An 18,917-nucleotide genomic window follows, 5' to 3' on the forward strand; every position below is an offset into this window, starting at 1 on the left:
GGCGACCTCCCCATCTGGTAAAGTAATTCTATCTAGCGGCCCGAGCTCTTTAGCTTCACTAGCAAAAGTAAAAAACATAAAACGACGCGTCATTCTATATTTAAATTCATTTCAGCCCGTAGACGTCCACTGCAAGGCAAAAGCCAAGATATTTCAAGGGGGAATATACCATAATCGTCACTCTTGGCAGGAATATTGACGATCGCAGTGTAGTATTTTGGTACGCAGGGGACGCTGCTGTCTATACTCAGGAAACTTGTTTGTAAACAGCGGCAATTCTTCATAATTAATTTTCAAAGTGTAAATTATATAAGATTTTATTCTGGGAAGAGAACCCGCAACCTACAATCGCAAGTCTCAGATCTCTACCGCGGAAGTGTTGCACACGTTTTAAAACACTGTTTTAATACATCGACTTTTAATGCCCAGCTCCAAACACTTGAAGTTTAATCACCATCATAAACTAGGTTATGTCGTATCCCCCTGATCTTCGAGTGATTAGACACATTATTTATAGTTAAGTGTGTTATTACAAAATCTAAATTTAATCATTGATAACAAATCGATTATTTACCGCTAAATTGCCTCAATCTACGTTTTACTATCTCTTTTTAAAATTATGTTTCACAACTACACTCATGCGATACTTATCCAAACAAAAACACCAGACAGTATTTTTAAAGAATTACTATTTTTTTTTAAAGAATACTTTTGAATAATATTTGACATGATCCTTCACAACAAACTTCTTAATAAATTATGAATATTAATATGCCTTATTACGAAATAATTAATAACTTTATCTTCCTAATAACATTGAAATTGTAAAGCGTGTCTGAATATACTTAAGCCCTTTTTTTCGATCGAAAAGCCTTGAATTGGACAAAATTAAAGTTGTTAAGGTCAACAGCCTTTTGAACATCTCTCAATTTAGGAAGAAGAGCCAAAAAATAAAGAGATACACTTAACGCGATACAATATTTGTCTATACAAGGCAGGACAATTAATATAAGTACATTAATTAATATTAAATTTTTTAAATTTGCTATGGCCAAAGTAAGTTGTTAAATATATGAAATAAATACTCGAATAGATACTTTTTAATTTTATTTTTGATATCTACTAATAGTTGATTTAGGTCTGTGAAGAACGACAAAATTTTTTATGGAAACAAGCTCTTTTATGGAGCGAAATTTCAAAGCGGCATTGGGTAGGATTATTTTAAATTTGGTTGGAAGACAAGTGTGATAGGTGAAAGTGAAAGCCTATCCAGGAACGACTTCTAAAAGCTGCAATTCGGACGTCAGGCCCAAGCATCGTGACCGACCCCTGTCACTACTACGCTATGGACTCGGAACCAAATCCTTGGAATGTTGAAAAGTTACCTCTCGCAAGGCTACAATAGTTTCTACCAAAAATGCTTATATTTACAGCAAAAGGCCTTTAGAGCTATTAATGTGGTCACCATTAATAGCTCTAAAAAGTACAGCGCAAGAATTAAGTTTAGTTATTAAGAAAGACGATTTTTGCCGTTACAGCTTATATACGTTTTTTTATTCTTTTTCTCTGACAAATTGCATTTGCCAATATGTATTTACAGATTTATTAAGTTTGAAACAGTGCTAAAGGAATTGGCTACGAACTCTATGTTTGCGGCCCCCTTCGGTAACCTTTTGGCCCTTACATTAATTATTCAAACAGCTTGGAAGAACGTAAAAGCCTTAGATCGTTTAGGCCGATATTCTAATGAACGCTGAACTAAGGGTTTTAGTTGTAAATACGTGTTTAACATTCCTATCCGATGGCGCCCGAAAAGGGCTATAATCGGAATCCGATTTGTTTGTATTTATGTCATTTTTACTTAACTTACACTGCTACATAAATAAAATTGTTAATTCCGCACGTTCAATGAGCTAGAGCGTAGGGGGCGATCAACCTAGGACCTCTTTTAAGGCAGCTAAGCTTTATGGATCTCTGGGAGCTTCGACTCGCAACATGATACAACTTCATTGGATTGAGAGACTATTGAGGTCTTAGATTGCTTAAGCGAACGCTCGATGAAGTGACTGGATTCAAAGACTCATATAGTAAACCTCAGATAGAGGTGTCACTTGTCCAAAACTTTAGCGTTCCGACCAGCTTGATTGCTATTACTACAACTTCGAAAAGCATTACCGAGAAGAAGTAGCGGACGAAATTTTGGCAATACTTCTTTCTAGAATGATCTAGGGTTGGCAAGCTCTGTGATACACAAGCTGTCCAAGATTTTTACGAGACCGGTGGTATATGTATGTAGACGTAAAGGATACAGTTGAGCATGTCGAGCAGGCTGGAGGGGTGGTCTGGCGGCGGGGGCGGCGGCGCTTGTGGCCGCGGCGTGGCGACCGCCCGCAGGGTGTAGGCGCGCACGTACTCCTTGCGCAGGTCGTGGAACCGCGCGTAGTACGTGGGTAGGGAGATGTCTTTGCTGCACGCCTCCGGGTGAAGACATTGTCTGAAAACACCACATGATCTGTTTAATTTGCATATATTTTTCATTATACATATTAAAATAATGTTACATAAATCATACATTAACTCTTTACTACATCGTATCTCTCGTCAGGGTCTTAACCCTTATATAACACATATACTGAATCATTGAGCAAATGTCTATTTGGAAATATAAATGTATCCTCAATATATCAAACAGGTTCTGCCTAGTTCTAGCAGAAGGGTCAAATAGTCGAGGTTTTCCACAGCAAACCTAAAAGGTGATGGGTAGCCTTTTGTTTCGGGTCGGCTACGACTGACTTAAATATCTGTGCTATAAATAGACGCATCTCTTCTTCAGAAAAAAAGAGGATATTAAATTCCTTCTGATATAAAGTGACGTTGGGAGTAGTCGCTAATGTGCCTGAATATGTGCAAGATATAACACGTCCGGGATACGGGATGGGTTATATCTCGTATATAAGCGTCATTTCGTTAGCCTTATAGGGATATCAACATATTTTCAGAAGCGTCACTCTTTCATAAAATGAAGACAGAATTACTTGTCACTATTTTATTCTAAAATATGTATATAATTTTTTATACTAACTTAGTGGAATTATGTCTACATTAAAAATAACAACCAGTATTCGTACGTAATGGAACATGAGTAACTATATGAAAAATTTATGACAAAATTCGACACAAATTTTCCCGTTATAAATACATATAAATATATGTAAATAAAAATGTAACTAGCTAACGTTCCATGATTCAGTTGTGCATCTATTTAATATCTTAGGTAAAAGAAATGTTGTTGAAAATTGGATCTATTTATATTGTTATTACGTCAAATTTATTTTAAACGTCTCCTTGTTGATTAAACCGTATTTTTTTGAATATTTTAATGTAACATGCACACAGCACTATTACAGCAAATAATTTCAATTTGTGTGTTGTAAAATTGAACATAAACCTCAATAGTTTCATACAGCCTCTTGCAAAAGAAGCCTATATTCCGCGAATGCCAACCAATAAAATAGAATGATAAATTTTACAACTCGACTGTACATTTACGAGTATAATTATAAAGATAATTGATAATGATTAATTACATGGGCAATGTCGGATTGACCGGCCAACGAGGTTCTTGGGCAACAGAGCAAGACGTTAAAGTGATTATTGCGTTACCCTGAACGTTTATATGCTAATTAATACGGTATAGCAAATGATCGTTCTATCCTCCTAACTGCAAAGTAAGCATTATGCTCTGACGATGTAAGAAAATAGAGACTCAACTTTGTGCATCAGTTTAGTTATTTCCATTATCGAATCAGATCATAGCAAATTAGCAGTGTTCAAATTATAATAAATCTTTTAATTATAAATTGAATACATCGACTGAAAATTTACAAAAATTTTCAAAGTAATTTTTCTGTAACTCCGAAGTTCATTATTAATATTACATCATCATCATCATCATATCAGCCGATAGCCCATAGAGATCGCCATGATGACGGGTATATCGCTCCCGAGTCCATCAACTTCTCAATATTGTTTTTTATGGTCACACCATAACGATCGATTTCATTAAAATTTTATTTATTAATTTCCTAATAATTAATGGAAGGTTCTTATGAATTACAAAAATAAAAAAATTGCGCTAGAAATTTTTTTTGGAAGTTTAATATCGTAAATCTTTGCGCATATGGAAGTCAACGCGTTTGTCCTGTTCACTGCAACTTCAACTGGCCAATCCGCTGGGCTATATTACTTTCATTCTATTCTCCTCATATACTAGTCATATATATAAAAATTATAATTCGCTATTAGTACTCTTTACAGAACTTACATAAAATAATATTGTTATGAAATAATTTTCAGTCATCACGGCCAAAAGTTCACTGCTGCGTTCACATAATTTTCATTTATTACACTGTATAATTTTGTTAAAACAATAAAGTAAATGCGCAGTGGTCCAGTGGTAGTGGACTAAAACTCACGATCGAAGACGTCGAGTTCGATTCCCGGAATACAATCTCATATTATTCACACTGTGCATTAATTATATAGGATTGCCACTGCTCCCAATAAAGCCTCAAAGTCTCTAAGTCAGAGAATGGGCGGCAGCATCCACAGTTTACAATAATACCATACTGTGATCGCCAACTCACTTGCCAAATATGGTGATTATTGTACGGGATATATGGTATATTCCTCTATAGATATCTTCGAGGAAGGCCTATGCTATATATATTCCTACATATATTTAAGAAAAAATGTTTATTTTTTACATGAAGTTCATTGTGTTTTTTTACTTGTATTGATATAATTTTGCATTACTGTCAATACAAGTGCTCAGTCGATTCGGTCATAATTTAAAATGTTAAATTTATGTTCAATGATTGTTATGCAAAAAATATGTAATAACATGTTTGCAAATATAAACCAAAATTCACTGAATGAGCTTAAAGTGTATTTTCCATTGATCACGCCTCTTTGAAGGTTTTATATAAGAAATCAGGTTGTTGTTTCTCATATGAATTACTCAGTGACACTGCTTTTATCGTGTTCAAAATGAATGTACATGTTTGATTGCAGGACGACCTTCGACACATGTAGACGTAAAATGTGCAATTTGTTGAATTTTTACTTCCCCTTCATCGTTCTGAATAAATTATGAATTTACATATACAAGTAATAAAATTAAATGATCTAAAGATAAATGTAACAATTCTATCGGGGTCATGGTGATAAAATAACATTTATTTGAGGCTGCTTGCTCCATAAATACATAAAGATATAAATAATATTTCGTCAATTGTATCAACAAAACAATTGTCAATATGTTTTCGTAGATGTGCAATATTTTTGTTAATACTGTTTTCTTAGTGTAACAAGAGGTAACCCTAGGAAACGTTGGGATCTTCGAAAATGTGACGAGTATTGTTAAAAAGCTTTAGAGCTTATAATAGATATGTGAGAATACTTAAAAAAAACCCTTGGACGTCTGTAATAAATAAATGATTATTATTTAATGGAATCAGGCGTTATATTGCGGAATGCAGTGGTAGTCGTGCAACAAAGTGCATATATATATATAAAATTGCTCTGTTTTTTGTTGCTTAATATGGAGTTTCAGATCTGTTTTGTAGACATTTCTTTGGTTTCACGGCACCACTGTACCTCTTTATTGTCAGAAACATAAACTCTATTTTAAGAAGATTAAAAAGTTATCTTTTCTAAATCTCTAATTTGAATAGAGAAATGTTTGAAGTCATGACCAATGTATGACGTATGTGAAAATTTTACGACTGTGTGTTCTATGTATTAAAAACTTTTGACATCATCATATTAAAGTCGATTTTACATTGTATTTAAAATATTACATATTTAATGGATGTGCGGAAGTGGCTATATATTGGTCTTTTTCTTACTTAAAATATTACGTCAAAGTAATCGACATTAAAAATTTTTATTGATATGATTTCTTTTATTTTATGATTTTTATATTGATATTATTTGTAAACTTTTATTATTAGTATTATAAATTGATTTAATTTTTAGTTTACTTAATAAATTTGATGGTATTCATATTCCTTGGTTATATGGTATATTTCAGGTTTACTCGTAATATTTTTTAAGTGTCACTGTTGGAACTAAATAAATAAATAGAATCATTGCAAGTAGGCTGTCTTATTTCGAAGTTTCCTTTCTCTCCTTTTTCCTAATGGTAAATAGCTATGATGTTATAATACACTAAGGGCTTATTTACTTTTAGATGATCGCCACATTCACTACACTCTACACTGAAACTTGTAAAGTCTTCTACCTTCGTTCGATCGCTGTTGTTCAAATGGCATGCGATCGGGCTAGTTTATTTTGTTAAGTTCGCGGACCATTCCTGTTTGGCAAACTCAATTCTGATGAAGCTGCAAACCCTTCCGGGATATTGAGGATTACGATGGAATTCAGTAGACAATCTAGAGCAATGTAATGAAAACAACACATAAGAATTTGTGCCCCGTATTATATCTTTGTTTCCTGTTCTAGTATAATAAAGGTGGTATTTAAAGTTTATAAAAAAATTGAGGTTGACATTTGATCTCTTTGGTCGTACAGAGAATTAGATTCTTCCTTCCCGATTCGATTTTGAATAAATTACGTAAGCAAGCAAAATAAAAATTTCGTACAAGATCCTATACAATATTAAGTGAGCTAAAGGCTCGATGTATGCAGACCTTCTGTTCGATTGATAAAAAAAGTCACGAATTACGCGGTAGTTTTAATAAACATTTCATTAATACCAATGACACGCGTTGAGGACATTTCGTTTAACTGCTATGTCACGATGCGGTAACGCCAACCGCGGGGAGATCCGGAGTGTTTTTTTTTTTAATTTTGTCGTGTGGCAAAGGTCTTGCGACCTTTCTGCCTCTCAACGACGTTTAATGCTATTTTTAGGTTATCCTTTCCGGTTCGCGCTAAGTTACAATCGAATCGACGTCGATGTTTACATCTTGAAGTCTGATTTAAGAAATAAAGATCACTAAACAGTTTTGTGTATCGCGTGTCGAGTATAGCAATGTAAAAATAAAACGCTTGATCCATTACTGTCAAATACAACATGAAAGAACAAGCTAACAGTAAAATTCTCGTTCTGTTCATTGCTGTTGAACACAGCAGGGAATTGAAGGCTAATGATAAGATTAACATTAAAAGAAGTAAAAGGTTCGTTTTATAAATGGTTGTTAAATAAAAAAGGGAATAGCGAGGTAACAGTAAAAAATAATTAATAAACAATTTTAAAAAAGTAAAAAGTTAAAAAATAATTAATTATCACACACATACAGTGACAGACACACCCTTTCGTTTTAATGTTGTAAAATAGTGGAGGTAATGCCTTCGCACGCTACTGTCTTTGGGGATAAGGAAAACGTGGTTAATTTTGTAGCTATATATGATAGGTCGTTAAAACGCAAGAGGAACCGTTGGTTAACGGATGTAGCTGTTATTTAGCTTGGTCGGAGTTTCTCACAAAGTTATTACAAATACAAATGATGCGAATTATAATTTTTTAAATATTAAAAGTAACGTAACATACTTTCACTTATGATAAGTACGGCCTATACATAATAATGCGACCTTTATATTGGTGGCTATAAGTATACTAATAAATCTAAGAAAAATAGCGATGTATATAGCATTAGTATTACAAATAAAGATAAGCTTGTTATACATTTCAGCAATGATAAAGAATCCTGTGATATACGTTATTAAATTCAAATTAGCTGAGCATATTTGTATCCTATTATGATAAAGATTCAGTTGGTTCTTTATGTCAATGGACAGATGAATAGTTCGAGTAAATCGCGGAACAGCCACAGTAAGAGGGCTCCCCTGATAGAATTTACTTTTTTAAGTTTTATTTTTAAAGTATAGAGATTACATTCATTAATAAATACTAACAAGTATGATCTGTGAACAAATTTATTTTATTAAAACATTTACCATTTGTGATGTTTATTAGCACTTTGTTTTATTCCAGAGAACGTCAAAAACAATAGAGGGACTAAGGAAAAAAATAAAAGCATAATTTGTGGTCTCGCCGAATCTATAAATTTTTACTTTCATACTAACTCGGTCTGCGATTTTGAACGGACAGTAATTTTTTTTTACTATTAATATTTATTGATATACTTGTAAGTGTATTTATCAAACAATTTATGTTTATAACAGTGAACGGGTGAATTTTAAATTACCGGAACCAATAGGTAGTAAATACATTGGGCCTCGTATTAAGTTTACCGTGTCGGTCAAATTTCTTCTTTCTAATTTCGACCATATATCGTTCTGATAAATAATTCTGGACCGTCGACATGTATGGTAATTTGATATTTATAGTTGATCGTTATTATAATATGAAACGGTATCGTATAAACAGTTACTTATTTGCTAATTATGAAATTTTTCTGTCTGTGGTCAATATGGTTGTTTATAAGTTGTAAGTTAGGATATTGACCTCGATAATACGATACCGAAAAGTTCAAATCTCCGAAATATTTTAGTAAACATTGTTTCTCGTCTTTAGCTGCCTTTGACTATTTATTTTTTAGGAGCTTAGAGCGCTAGTTTAATGCGTTTAGATAAATAATCTTGAGGACATCCTGGCGTACTTCAGCTTTGCTCATTACACAGATATCTTACTCTTGAGAGACCGCAGAACTCGCTAGTTCTTTTAGCAAAATTTCAGCGTTTAAGGCTGGCTCAGGGCCTGTAACTGAGCCCACTTGCTATTATAGATCTAAAATCACGTGAGGATGTACTTTTTTTACCGCTCTACGTCTTTTTATGTTTTTTACTTTTCCTCTGTTACCTTATATTTGCCACAAAAAATGGACTTCCTGTCGTTTAAATACATTACCGGTAATATGTTTTTTTCTCTTAATATTTCATAGTTCTTTGATTTCTTCCTTATTCGTTCCGATTGCAATACATCAAAACTAAGTTAGTATTTATATCAAAACATTTAATAATTACATTTTAAACGCATTACCAGTAATATTTCTGTCTAGTGAATTCATGACACTTGAATCATAGAACCCCTCGTAAAGATCGGGTACCTCAAAGTCGCTTAAATTATTTGATATACCATATTCAAGTATAATATTAATTTAAAAATTAATAAAATTATTTGCATAAAATATACGGTATTTTACATATTAATTGCGACACCGTATGTCTAAAACCATATAGGATCGAACGCAAATGCGAGGAGCTTTCAAAATTTATGAGACTATTAGATTAAAAATAATGAATGCGAATATATTTTTTTTAAATTTGGAATATCGTACGTATATTGAAATGGTTGTTTTATAAGAACCAGTAGTAAATGTATGATATATTGATGTTATTGAAACTACGTCAAGTTGGACAATAATAACAATCTTCTTTCTTCTTTTCGGCCGATAGATGGCACCTGCGAGGTCTAGGCCTTATATCGTCGGTCAACTTTGTGGGGGTCTGCCCACTTTTGGCCCTAACAGCCATCGGTTGCACGAGCGATATGCACCGCTCACTGCCACTTAGGAGGAGCAATTGTTAGAACTACGCCGGAGACCCCGATTTTTCCTATTAGATCTCGAAGTGAACCTTCGAACATAACTCTCTCTATTGCTCTCTCGGTAACTGTAAGCGTTCTTATGAGCTCTGGCACCACACATTGGTCAAAGACCTTCGTCTTCAGACATTGCGGTATTTTGGACAAGAAGATATTTCGGAGTTTTCCGAACACTGTTCATCCGAGTTGGTAATACTTAATATTATTTTAAATTTAAAAATACCAGTAATGACCATTACAAACAGATAACATATTTTTGAAATTCAAAGTGATTTTTATATACAATGTATCATCACATGATGGTCGGGTTAAAATTATTATTATACTTCCAATACATTTCTTTATTTTGTACAATAACAAATAAAACATATTTTAACGCATAATTAAATGGAAGGCTTAATGCGTTTGATTACGTCTAGTAAATAAGGCGCTGTTACGTACAGGAAATGGTTTGAAACATATTTACTCGAAGAAGAGAACAGTTTTTGCGTATAGCACCAAAATCGCCACGTTTGGCATGCGGGCTAGCGATCGCAGTGTAGTATTATTATATTATATTGAGGACGCTACAGCCCATCCTCTGGAAACCTATTTGTGAGCAGTGGCAATCCTATATAATTAATGCATTAATGCGCAAAGTGTTAATTTGTACAATTCACATTATATATTATTATATAAACAGATTAAATATTACTATATAAATCAGATTGTATTCCAGGAATCTAAATATCAAGAATTCCAAGTATCAAGAAGTCGATGTGTAGAAAGATTAGTGCACGTTACAAGAGAGCATCGAGGTGTCAATGACATTTGTAATGCAAATATGGGTTTTAAGCCCGGAGTTCCCTCTGTGAATAGATATTTAATATTTACACTAGCTATTTTTAAACTACGACCAACGCTAATCGTCACAAAGAGACGGATGTTAAAGATGCAAATCGATTAATTCTATACAAATGTATACATTGTGAGGACTTGACTTATGATCCTGAATAGTCGGGCAGAGGTAATTCATGGCTCGTATTTTACTTTCAAGTACACGACTTCATTTTAACTCGGAATCTTTTAACTTTTTTTCATTTTAGTAGATTTCCCAGAAAAAAATACTTTTCTTTCTTATAATCTGTAAAACTAAGTATATATGTATATGTGTTTAAAAATTAGCAAATACCATCTTAAAAACTCATCAGATGTTTCAAATACGATTAGGCTCGGCTATATATAATCAAAAGTAGAAACATTTACATCAAATAAATGCTTTGTCTCGGGGGGCAGTGGATGTCGTACGGTTGAAATGATCATGAGATGTTTTATTTATTTAATGCAATGCACTTTGCGTTGACCTCTATTTAGTATTTACTTACGTTTATATTTTTAGCTCTGTACACATTGGAGATATTTCATTGGCACCTATGTCATTTGACGGGCTGTAGATATGATTGGAAAACCCCGAAATGTGCACTGCTCCACGTTTTACGAAGCGTAGACGGTTCTTAATGTATTTATTATATGTTATTGAAATAAAATGTTACACGTCAAGTTATTGTTATATTTGTATTACATCAAAGAGGCTTGGGTTCAATTTACGCTAATTACGAGCGCAGCAATTACAAACAAACACATTCACTCTTAATTTTTTTTTATTTTTATTAGCTACTTTCAAACCTCTTTGTTAGATTAATTTTTTTATTAAATTATTATTTATTTCTCTTTTTATTATCTGTAGCATCGATGCCTGTCTTACATTTTGTTTAATTTTGTTCCTTCAGTTGCTTATAGTTGATTTCTTACCATATTCACTTTGCTAATTTTCTACATCACTCTATCTATTTGTAATTATTTTTATTTTCTGTCCTATGCTTTCTCCAATTATTTAATTAATTCTATTAATGTGCCATCCATTTTTTTAATGGCCTCCGTGATTGGGGAACTGTCGTACACCCTATCTAATTTTTGGAAATAGAACGGACTTTTTTGTCTTTTCCACATTCCTTTTTATTGTCATTCTCTTTTATCGCTCTTTATAATACTATTCATTCATTCTCTATCATACATCACAAAATCTTACATTCTCATTTGTTCTTAATTTCTTTCTTTGCATCGCCTCTCATTTTCTTCTCAAATATCACAGTGCAGGGTTTTTATCACAGTTTATTACAATATTTATTATTCTAATCATTTAATTTCTTTTTTAATCACAGATGTTACATTTATCACAATACATTGTTTTCCTTTTGCTTTTTAATTTATTATCCTATTTTTGATACAGTTATACTTTATTTTTTTTCTTTACGTAAATCTGCTTACTTGACTCTATAGTAAATCTAATTTTTATTCCTCCAATTTACATTTTCAATGAATCTCCTGCAGTAGCTGAGCAAGGTTACTTTGTATCCTTCTTATATTATTATGGAGGCGATACATCCATTATTAAAATAGATGACATTGACACAAACTGTTACTCTCTAATTTTTTATTGTCTATTTCAATCAGCTCTAGATAAGGAAATTCAAGCGTCACACCGACAGCAGTTGATGCCAAAAGCATCTCAACTGATTCTAAGCCGGTAGACGTGGCGTGGATAGTCCCTCCACTGGATGAACAGTCTATATAGGTATTTTTCAACCTTTTATATGCCATGCTGCAACTAAACCTTTCTAAAACCCTTACCTCTTTTTAAATTAAAGCAAAATGGTAAAACTAGTTTCGAGTCCACTTTCGAATTACCCCTCTTAATAATTTTATTGCCCCCCTGTCAGACGTGGGCCCAATATTTGGAAACACTAGTCTATATAGTCAGAGTGATTAAAAACAGTTACCTACTAAGGAGGTTAGATAAAGGTCTATATTTTAATGAGCAGAGGTTGCTTAGCGGTAGAGGACTGAGACTTGCAATCTTAGATCACGGGTTCGATTACCCTGATAGAATCTTACATAATTCACACTTTGGGAAATAAATATATATACTTGCCTCTGCTCACAAATAAGTTTTCAGATAATGGGCAGCAGCGATCTCTGCTTACGATAATATTAAAACGAGCGCCGATCCCCCTACTAAGCGTGGCGATTATGATATATCCCTCTATCGTTTTTCTAATGCTTTCCAAAGTGGTAGTAATGGAAGTTTTAGAAGTTATTGAATAGGACCGAATTTGAGTCCTTTACAAATTAAAATGGATACGTAATATACGAAGGTTATAAAAAGCAAAAGTTAATATCTGTGGCACACGGCTTCAATAAAGCGGATCGGCGCAGGTTGCCTAGTTAGTGATACAGTATGTCGATGTACCTTAGCGGCGGCTGGCCATCCGTGACGAGCCTGAAGAGAGGCGAGTGCGGGTCCACCTGCAGCGAGCGCACGTACTCATCGAACTGAAACACAAGAATATTTTTTTTTAATTTAAAGATAATAGTCAATTGCCAGTCGCATTTTTAGGAATTCAGTAGTTAAAAATAGTTATTTAAATTGTAATATCTCTAAAAATAGTTTATATATGTTTAATGTGCATAAAATTTGTTCGAGATACGCGAGCGATAGACCTAATTATTTGTAAATTAGTTTTTGTGAAATATTGTTTTAATAAGAATAAGGAAGATTATATTATAGAGACTACAAGAGATGGGTCAAGTAATAAATTTGTTATTTTTTTTTAAATTAAGTCGTTAAAAAATTGTTTTATATGAGAAATGATGATTCGATCATTTTAGCGTGTACAAAATTCTAGAAAATTCATATGAAAACTCTACGTGAAATTTTGTTTTAAAATTGTCGTATTCAGATAAATTTTAAGCAATTTTTCATTTGAAAATAATATCTTGAAAATTGTTGAAAAGCTTTTAAGTCCTTGGTTCCGAAAGTCGACCTCCTTAGTCGTATCTTAGAGATTTCATGTACTAATTCAATATTGTAGAAGTTTAACATTAGGTTTTACGGAAAACGATGTGATGGTAATCTACGCACTCTTAAAAATAGTGCAAAAATTGAAATGCTCTATTATAAAAAACCTTCTAGCTCTACCGCTATTCATGTCCGCAAGGATTGCTGTTTTGATTTGTGAGGAGTTATATCTAGGGAATTCGGTAGAATAAGAAATTTATTATAGACTTGTTATTTGAAAGCGAGTCGCGGCAAACGCGCTTTTAAAGTTTCAGATTCCGCATCTACTACGACCCAAGTTTTTTTGAACGAATACGAGTAAGTAGTAACAGTGTGATGCGCAGTATTGTCAATTTCTAAACTTTGTAGCGTTGCATTGCCATAAATGAAAGCGTGTTGCTCTCGTTTTGATAAAGAAAATGTTGTCACATATTTGCCAATTTACACACTGTATTATTTAAAAGTATTATGCTGAAGAATCTGGACACAAATTGCTTTAATATCGTTTAATATTCGTTTCGACTCTAAGATCAAAATTGTACAAATTTTATAACGATATATGTTCTATTATATATTGTATTGAAATAAAAATTCAAAATATGGTTATTTAAATAGGCACTACATGCATTTTTAAATAGTAATAGTGAGTAAGCTTCTGTCGGAGCTAAGTAAGCGACCTTGAAATGTAATTTGACAATGCTCCATGTGATAATATGTTTAATCTAAGAGAATAAAGGTTTAGGATATCTAGTAAAGATTTTTCTATACGCTCAGACCCTTGAAATATTTGAAATCTTTTTGATGATAAGTCTGTGATATATAAACGAACCCGGCAGTAAAAGTGAGTGTTGGATAATTATTTCTCTCGGCGCTCGAAATCAAATTCAAATGCATTACCATAAATCGATAATCACATGCAGAAGTAATAAAAACTCACGGAACCAAGGGCAATAATATCACAAGCGTTTGCTGACCTTCTAACAAAAACCTAAATTATTTTGCTTCGCTCGACGGGATGGCGTTACAAACAAGATCGCTGCTTCGCGCATAATAGATATATCCACGCGGTAATTTTAGGTTCTTTTTCTGACGGACGGCCCGTCTCGTTTTTTGGTCGATGCGATAAATCAATTTGAGTGTGATGTGTTATTAGTTGGCGTATTACGTGCTTAATTGGACAAAATAATAAACATGGACGGGTTTTTGTAACGCTTCTGTGGCTTGTGGGGAACGTAAAGGTTGACCCCTTGCTATGTTAAAACAATAAATAAAATTAATCTTTTCATTTTTTACACCTATTGGGTTAACCCTGAATTTTTCAAATACAAATCTTACACAGTAGTTCATGTTTTTAATTATTTTTTTATGTAAAAACCAGACCAGGTAGAATAACGAAGTAAGCGAATTTTCCTCTGGTATTCTTCCATATGGTACCTTGTGAATCGAAAAAAAAATTCTTGGTTCACAACCGTTGAGGACCCCCTTCATCATCTCACTAGAAGCAAACCCGGAGAGAGTACACAGCGAGACAGATAGAGAAGGTTTGTAGAGTTCGGTGCGTAAGAGCTCTTTGTACCCTTCTAAAGATACCGAGACCAAACATCGAGTAACTCCGTCCTTCCCTGAGGGTAAGGTATCTTATACAAAAGATTTCCCCACGAAACAATAAGAGAAAATGTTTTTACTTCCTTCCTTTAGATTTAATCATTATTTAATCAACGGTTAAAATTTAAAAAGTTGCATTAATGTTAGCACAAACTGAATTAATATCAATAAAACGTCATAAAAATGTCTGTCCAAATGTCACTTTGGTCTCGTGTGTTTTGTCCACTATTTTATAGGCCAAATATCTGTTGGTAATAAGTGTTAGTGTAAGTTAACATGAATAGTGAAACAAATCGTCAAAACAGTAACAAGGACTTTATTACTACATATTATTATAACTATACAAAGATACGATAAAGTAAAATAAAAAATAAAAACTCACAGGAAATGTCATTGAATTTTTTCTAATATTTTGATTTACTATTCAATCAATAAATAAATAAAAATGTGTTCCTAAAGTAGCAATTTTCTGTGATTAGTTTTAATAATTATGAACCCAATGCAGTTAGTCGAAAGAAATAATTTCAATCACATGATATTACGAACACCTTCCTTGTAATTTCGTCAGAAATCTATCTTAACGTTTGTGCAAAAAATTATGTATTTCCTTATTGTATACAGCTTTAGCTCCAATGGACTCCTTGTCCTTTTTTAATTAAAACAAGACTCGAAGAGGAGTTACAATGTTTATTAATTTATTTACCTTCCTATCTACTTAAGATTATATACATTGATCCCCAGTGTACGTCATAACATAACGTCATCAAGTGTTATATATAAAATAATCAGAAAACAAAAACGACATACACACGTGCACTAATCATAACAAAATTTCATAATTAGATTGTTTTGAAATATTTTATCTATGACCAAATATTTGTAAACGATCTAAACACGTGTTTTAGTTATTAAAGAATATAGAGTTTTCTAACATGGGCGTTTACACGTAAAAGAAGGTGCTAGTCACTACTAGTTTCTTAACAAAAATTTTATAAAATAATAAATAAATTATTTTATTAAAAAAAGCTCTCAGGTGGTAATTGTTGAAATAGGGACTGTAATATAATCTAGTCATTTGAATAACAGGTAACGATATAGGTATTCTCTGTAGATAAGGACTGGTTGAACAGAACTGGTAACAGCTGGGACACCATGGTTCTGTAATAGTAACCACACCGTAAGATTATAGAGAAGTTTCCAAACGTTCCTATTGTAAATCTATGGGAGGGGGTTATGTCTAGCAGTAAACGTCCTGGGGATAAAATAATGAAATATTATCTCTTGTTTCAGTATCTTTAAATTTTACGTACTAATTTTTGGTGAAACACATGAACCAAAACAATTTTGGCCTCTCAAAAAAGAGTTTAGTACTTATATTAAATAAAAGCATGGGACAAGGGAATAGTAATTTATTTAGTTCAGCTTCACAGCGGTGCGAACAATCTATCGTCTTCCGGAGATAACCATGCACTTATGGAACCCGACGACGCAGTTCACTCTAATGCCGCGTGCATCAATCTTGTTTCCCAATCGATTGTCTCTTCGACTTTTTTGACAATTCGTTTCTGTCACTTTCGATCACGAAACCGCGATAAAGCCCGCCATTTTTACAAATTATTTTGTCCACTTTACAAATTGCCTTTACATCTTTTATTACTTTTAATTCGGCGAAGGCATCGGTTAAAGCCAGATGTTGCTTAATGCATATTTTAAGTTTTTTTTTTATTTTACATTCGATTTATTTTATCTTGAAAACAACTAGAAGTGGAGTAATGATGTACTTAATGTGTACACAATTTGTTTATTTTACTTTTGTTGTATGTTTTTATGCATTCAATTCTAAGAACACTGGCGACGCGCGTGATCGTCTTTGTAACAACATGGCGTCTAAAGAAATGAATGTTAATGATGTGCCCGTCTGTTATATTTAATAAAGTTTTTTTTTTAAATTTTATGTTATTTAGCCAGTATGTCTGTTTGTTAAAACTTAGCGGAATTATTGTAAATATTGCAATGGACTTTCATATTTATTTAACTCTTTATTTTAAAACAATACGGAAAGTTAAAATTAATCGTACTGATTGATTGTTTATAGTTATTAAAGCTCTAAGTTCGCAATGATAAAGCTTATTTATCAGCAAAAAGCTTTAAAGTTTTTGCATCTATTAGCGGACACCCTTTAATATAGAGAGTAAACTTATTATCTTTTAATCAATAGCTAAATAAAAGTAGTAACGCAGCCAGTGGATAAAAACTTGGTATGCACATCTGAGACCTCAATACTTATCTATTTTGACTGCGGTCACATGATACAGAAGGTCTTGTATTTAACTAGTTTGGAGCTGAAAATCACGAGCGGAGGCCTGGTAATTTTTTTGTATCGTTATGTTCTCCGAAAAGTCTAGAAATTTAAAAAAAAAATCACTATTTTTCGAATATCAGCCGAACCCAAAAATGCAAAATATACATGAAATGAATTGGCATTGAGCTATTCTATTCACGGGAAAAGTTTAATCCACCGTTTTTGGTCATGAACATCCGTCATGTTTACGATTCATATATACTTTGGAAGCTAGCGTCATGTATGCTTTTTTTGTAATATTTATAACTATATATCAATGTAATTGATTAAGTTATTTATGATGTATAAGAATTTATTTTTTAACAAAAATAAGAAGTGAACGGACACGGGGGAATAACCTAGGCTCAAACTAAATACAATTATAAACTAATTTACTCGTTTGTTGTTGTATAAAATAGTTGAAACGACATCTTGATATTACGAGTGTTATAAAAAATCGTTCCGGTCATTATATAATCATTTCATGTGAATGATTTATTATCATTATCGTTATATGCAATCCGCTAACGCTTTCCGAAGTGTAAATGCTGTACAAGTAATCTCGATACTGTGATAATAGCAAGCGGTCGAGATTCGCCTATCTCGGGCATCTTTCTTTCCATGCATGTGCTTTCAAAGCAGCCCCTAAGTTTATGTAAAGAGATCTAAGCTAAACAACTTTAGCGTTCTGCGCATTTAAACCTTGTAAAATTGATACGGAGTAGTAGTATTTGTCAGTGAAAAGTAACAAACTCATCATAATAAATCACGGATGGCCAGTTAAAATTTTCAAGCAGTTTTTAGATCTACGGCTTTAGTAAAGAATAAATCATAACAATAATAGAAATCTTTCGCAATGTAGTATTTTGTTAGATGAAAGATTATAGAAATAATCAGTTTAAAAGCAATAGTTAATTTTTTTGAAACACAGTGGAAGCTTTCATTAAAGAAGTGGGCCCAGAACTTTTAATAGTGATTTTAAAGAAAAAATGCACGGAATATCGATGAGACTTTGTTTTGATAAATTGTAAATAATGTTTAAAATAAATTAGTTTAGTCTTAGTACAATTTTTCGTATTCTAATAACTTAGAGTCACTCTCGTGTTTGCTATTTCAGTTTATATATCACCATATTATATTGTGTAATTAAGCAATAAACATGTTCGATATATATTCAGAAATAATATTTTTAATAAATTTTCGTATGAATATGGAAATAATGGAAAACGAACAGCGGTGAAAAATATGGCCCTCGCTATTGTGGGCCTCTCTTACCTCTAACTTTTTGGGATTAGGGAGTTTATTATCCAATAATTTTTTTTCAGTCTTTTCTTTATTTATCACTCTCTTTCACGCATCACAATATCTTTCGTTTTGCTCTTTTATACCTTCTGTTTTTACTCGCCTTTCTTCCATCATCTTTTTACTCTAAGGTGGCTAGGTACATTTTATTTTATTTATTTTTATTCTTTAAGAAAGATATCTTTGGGAGAGGCTTAGGC

General features: G+C 32.7%; 1 protein-coding gene across 2 annotated transcripts in view; it reads right to left on the minus strand.

Moving 5' to 3' along the window:
- fus (fusilli) overlaps positions 1-18,917 on the minus strand; it is a 137,864-nt gene that overhangs the window by 40,748 nt on the left and 78,199 nt on the right. For both annotated transcript variants that reach the window (XM_068768952.1, XM_068768951.1), the window contains exons 3-4: positions 12,882-12,964; positions 2,310-2,494 (exon numbers count right to left, since the gene is read on the minus strand). In XM_068768952.1, coding sequence (XP_068625053.1) covers positions 2,310-2,494; positions 12,882-12,964 — 268 coding nt within the window. The remainder of the gene's footprint in view (positions 1-2,309; positions 2,495-12,881; positions 12,965-18,917) is intronic.

The sequence above is a fragment of the Battus philenor genome, unplaced genomic scaffold (assembly GCF_028537555.1).
Source record: "Battus philenor isolate CCGP_79_NKW_IND1 unplaced genomic scaffold, ilBatPhil1.0.hap1 SCAF_27, whole genome shotgun sequence".
NCBI classification, from domain to species: domain Eukaryota; kingdom Metazoa; phylum Arthropoda; class Insecta; order Lepidoptera; family Papilionidae; genus Battus; species Battus philenor.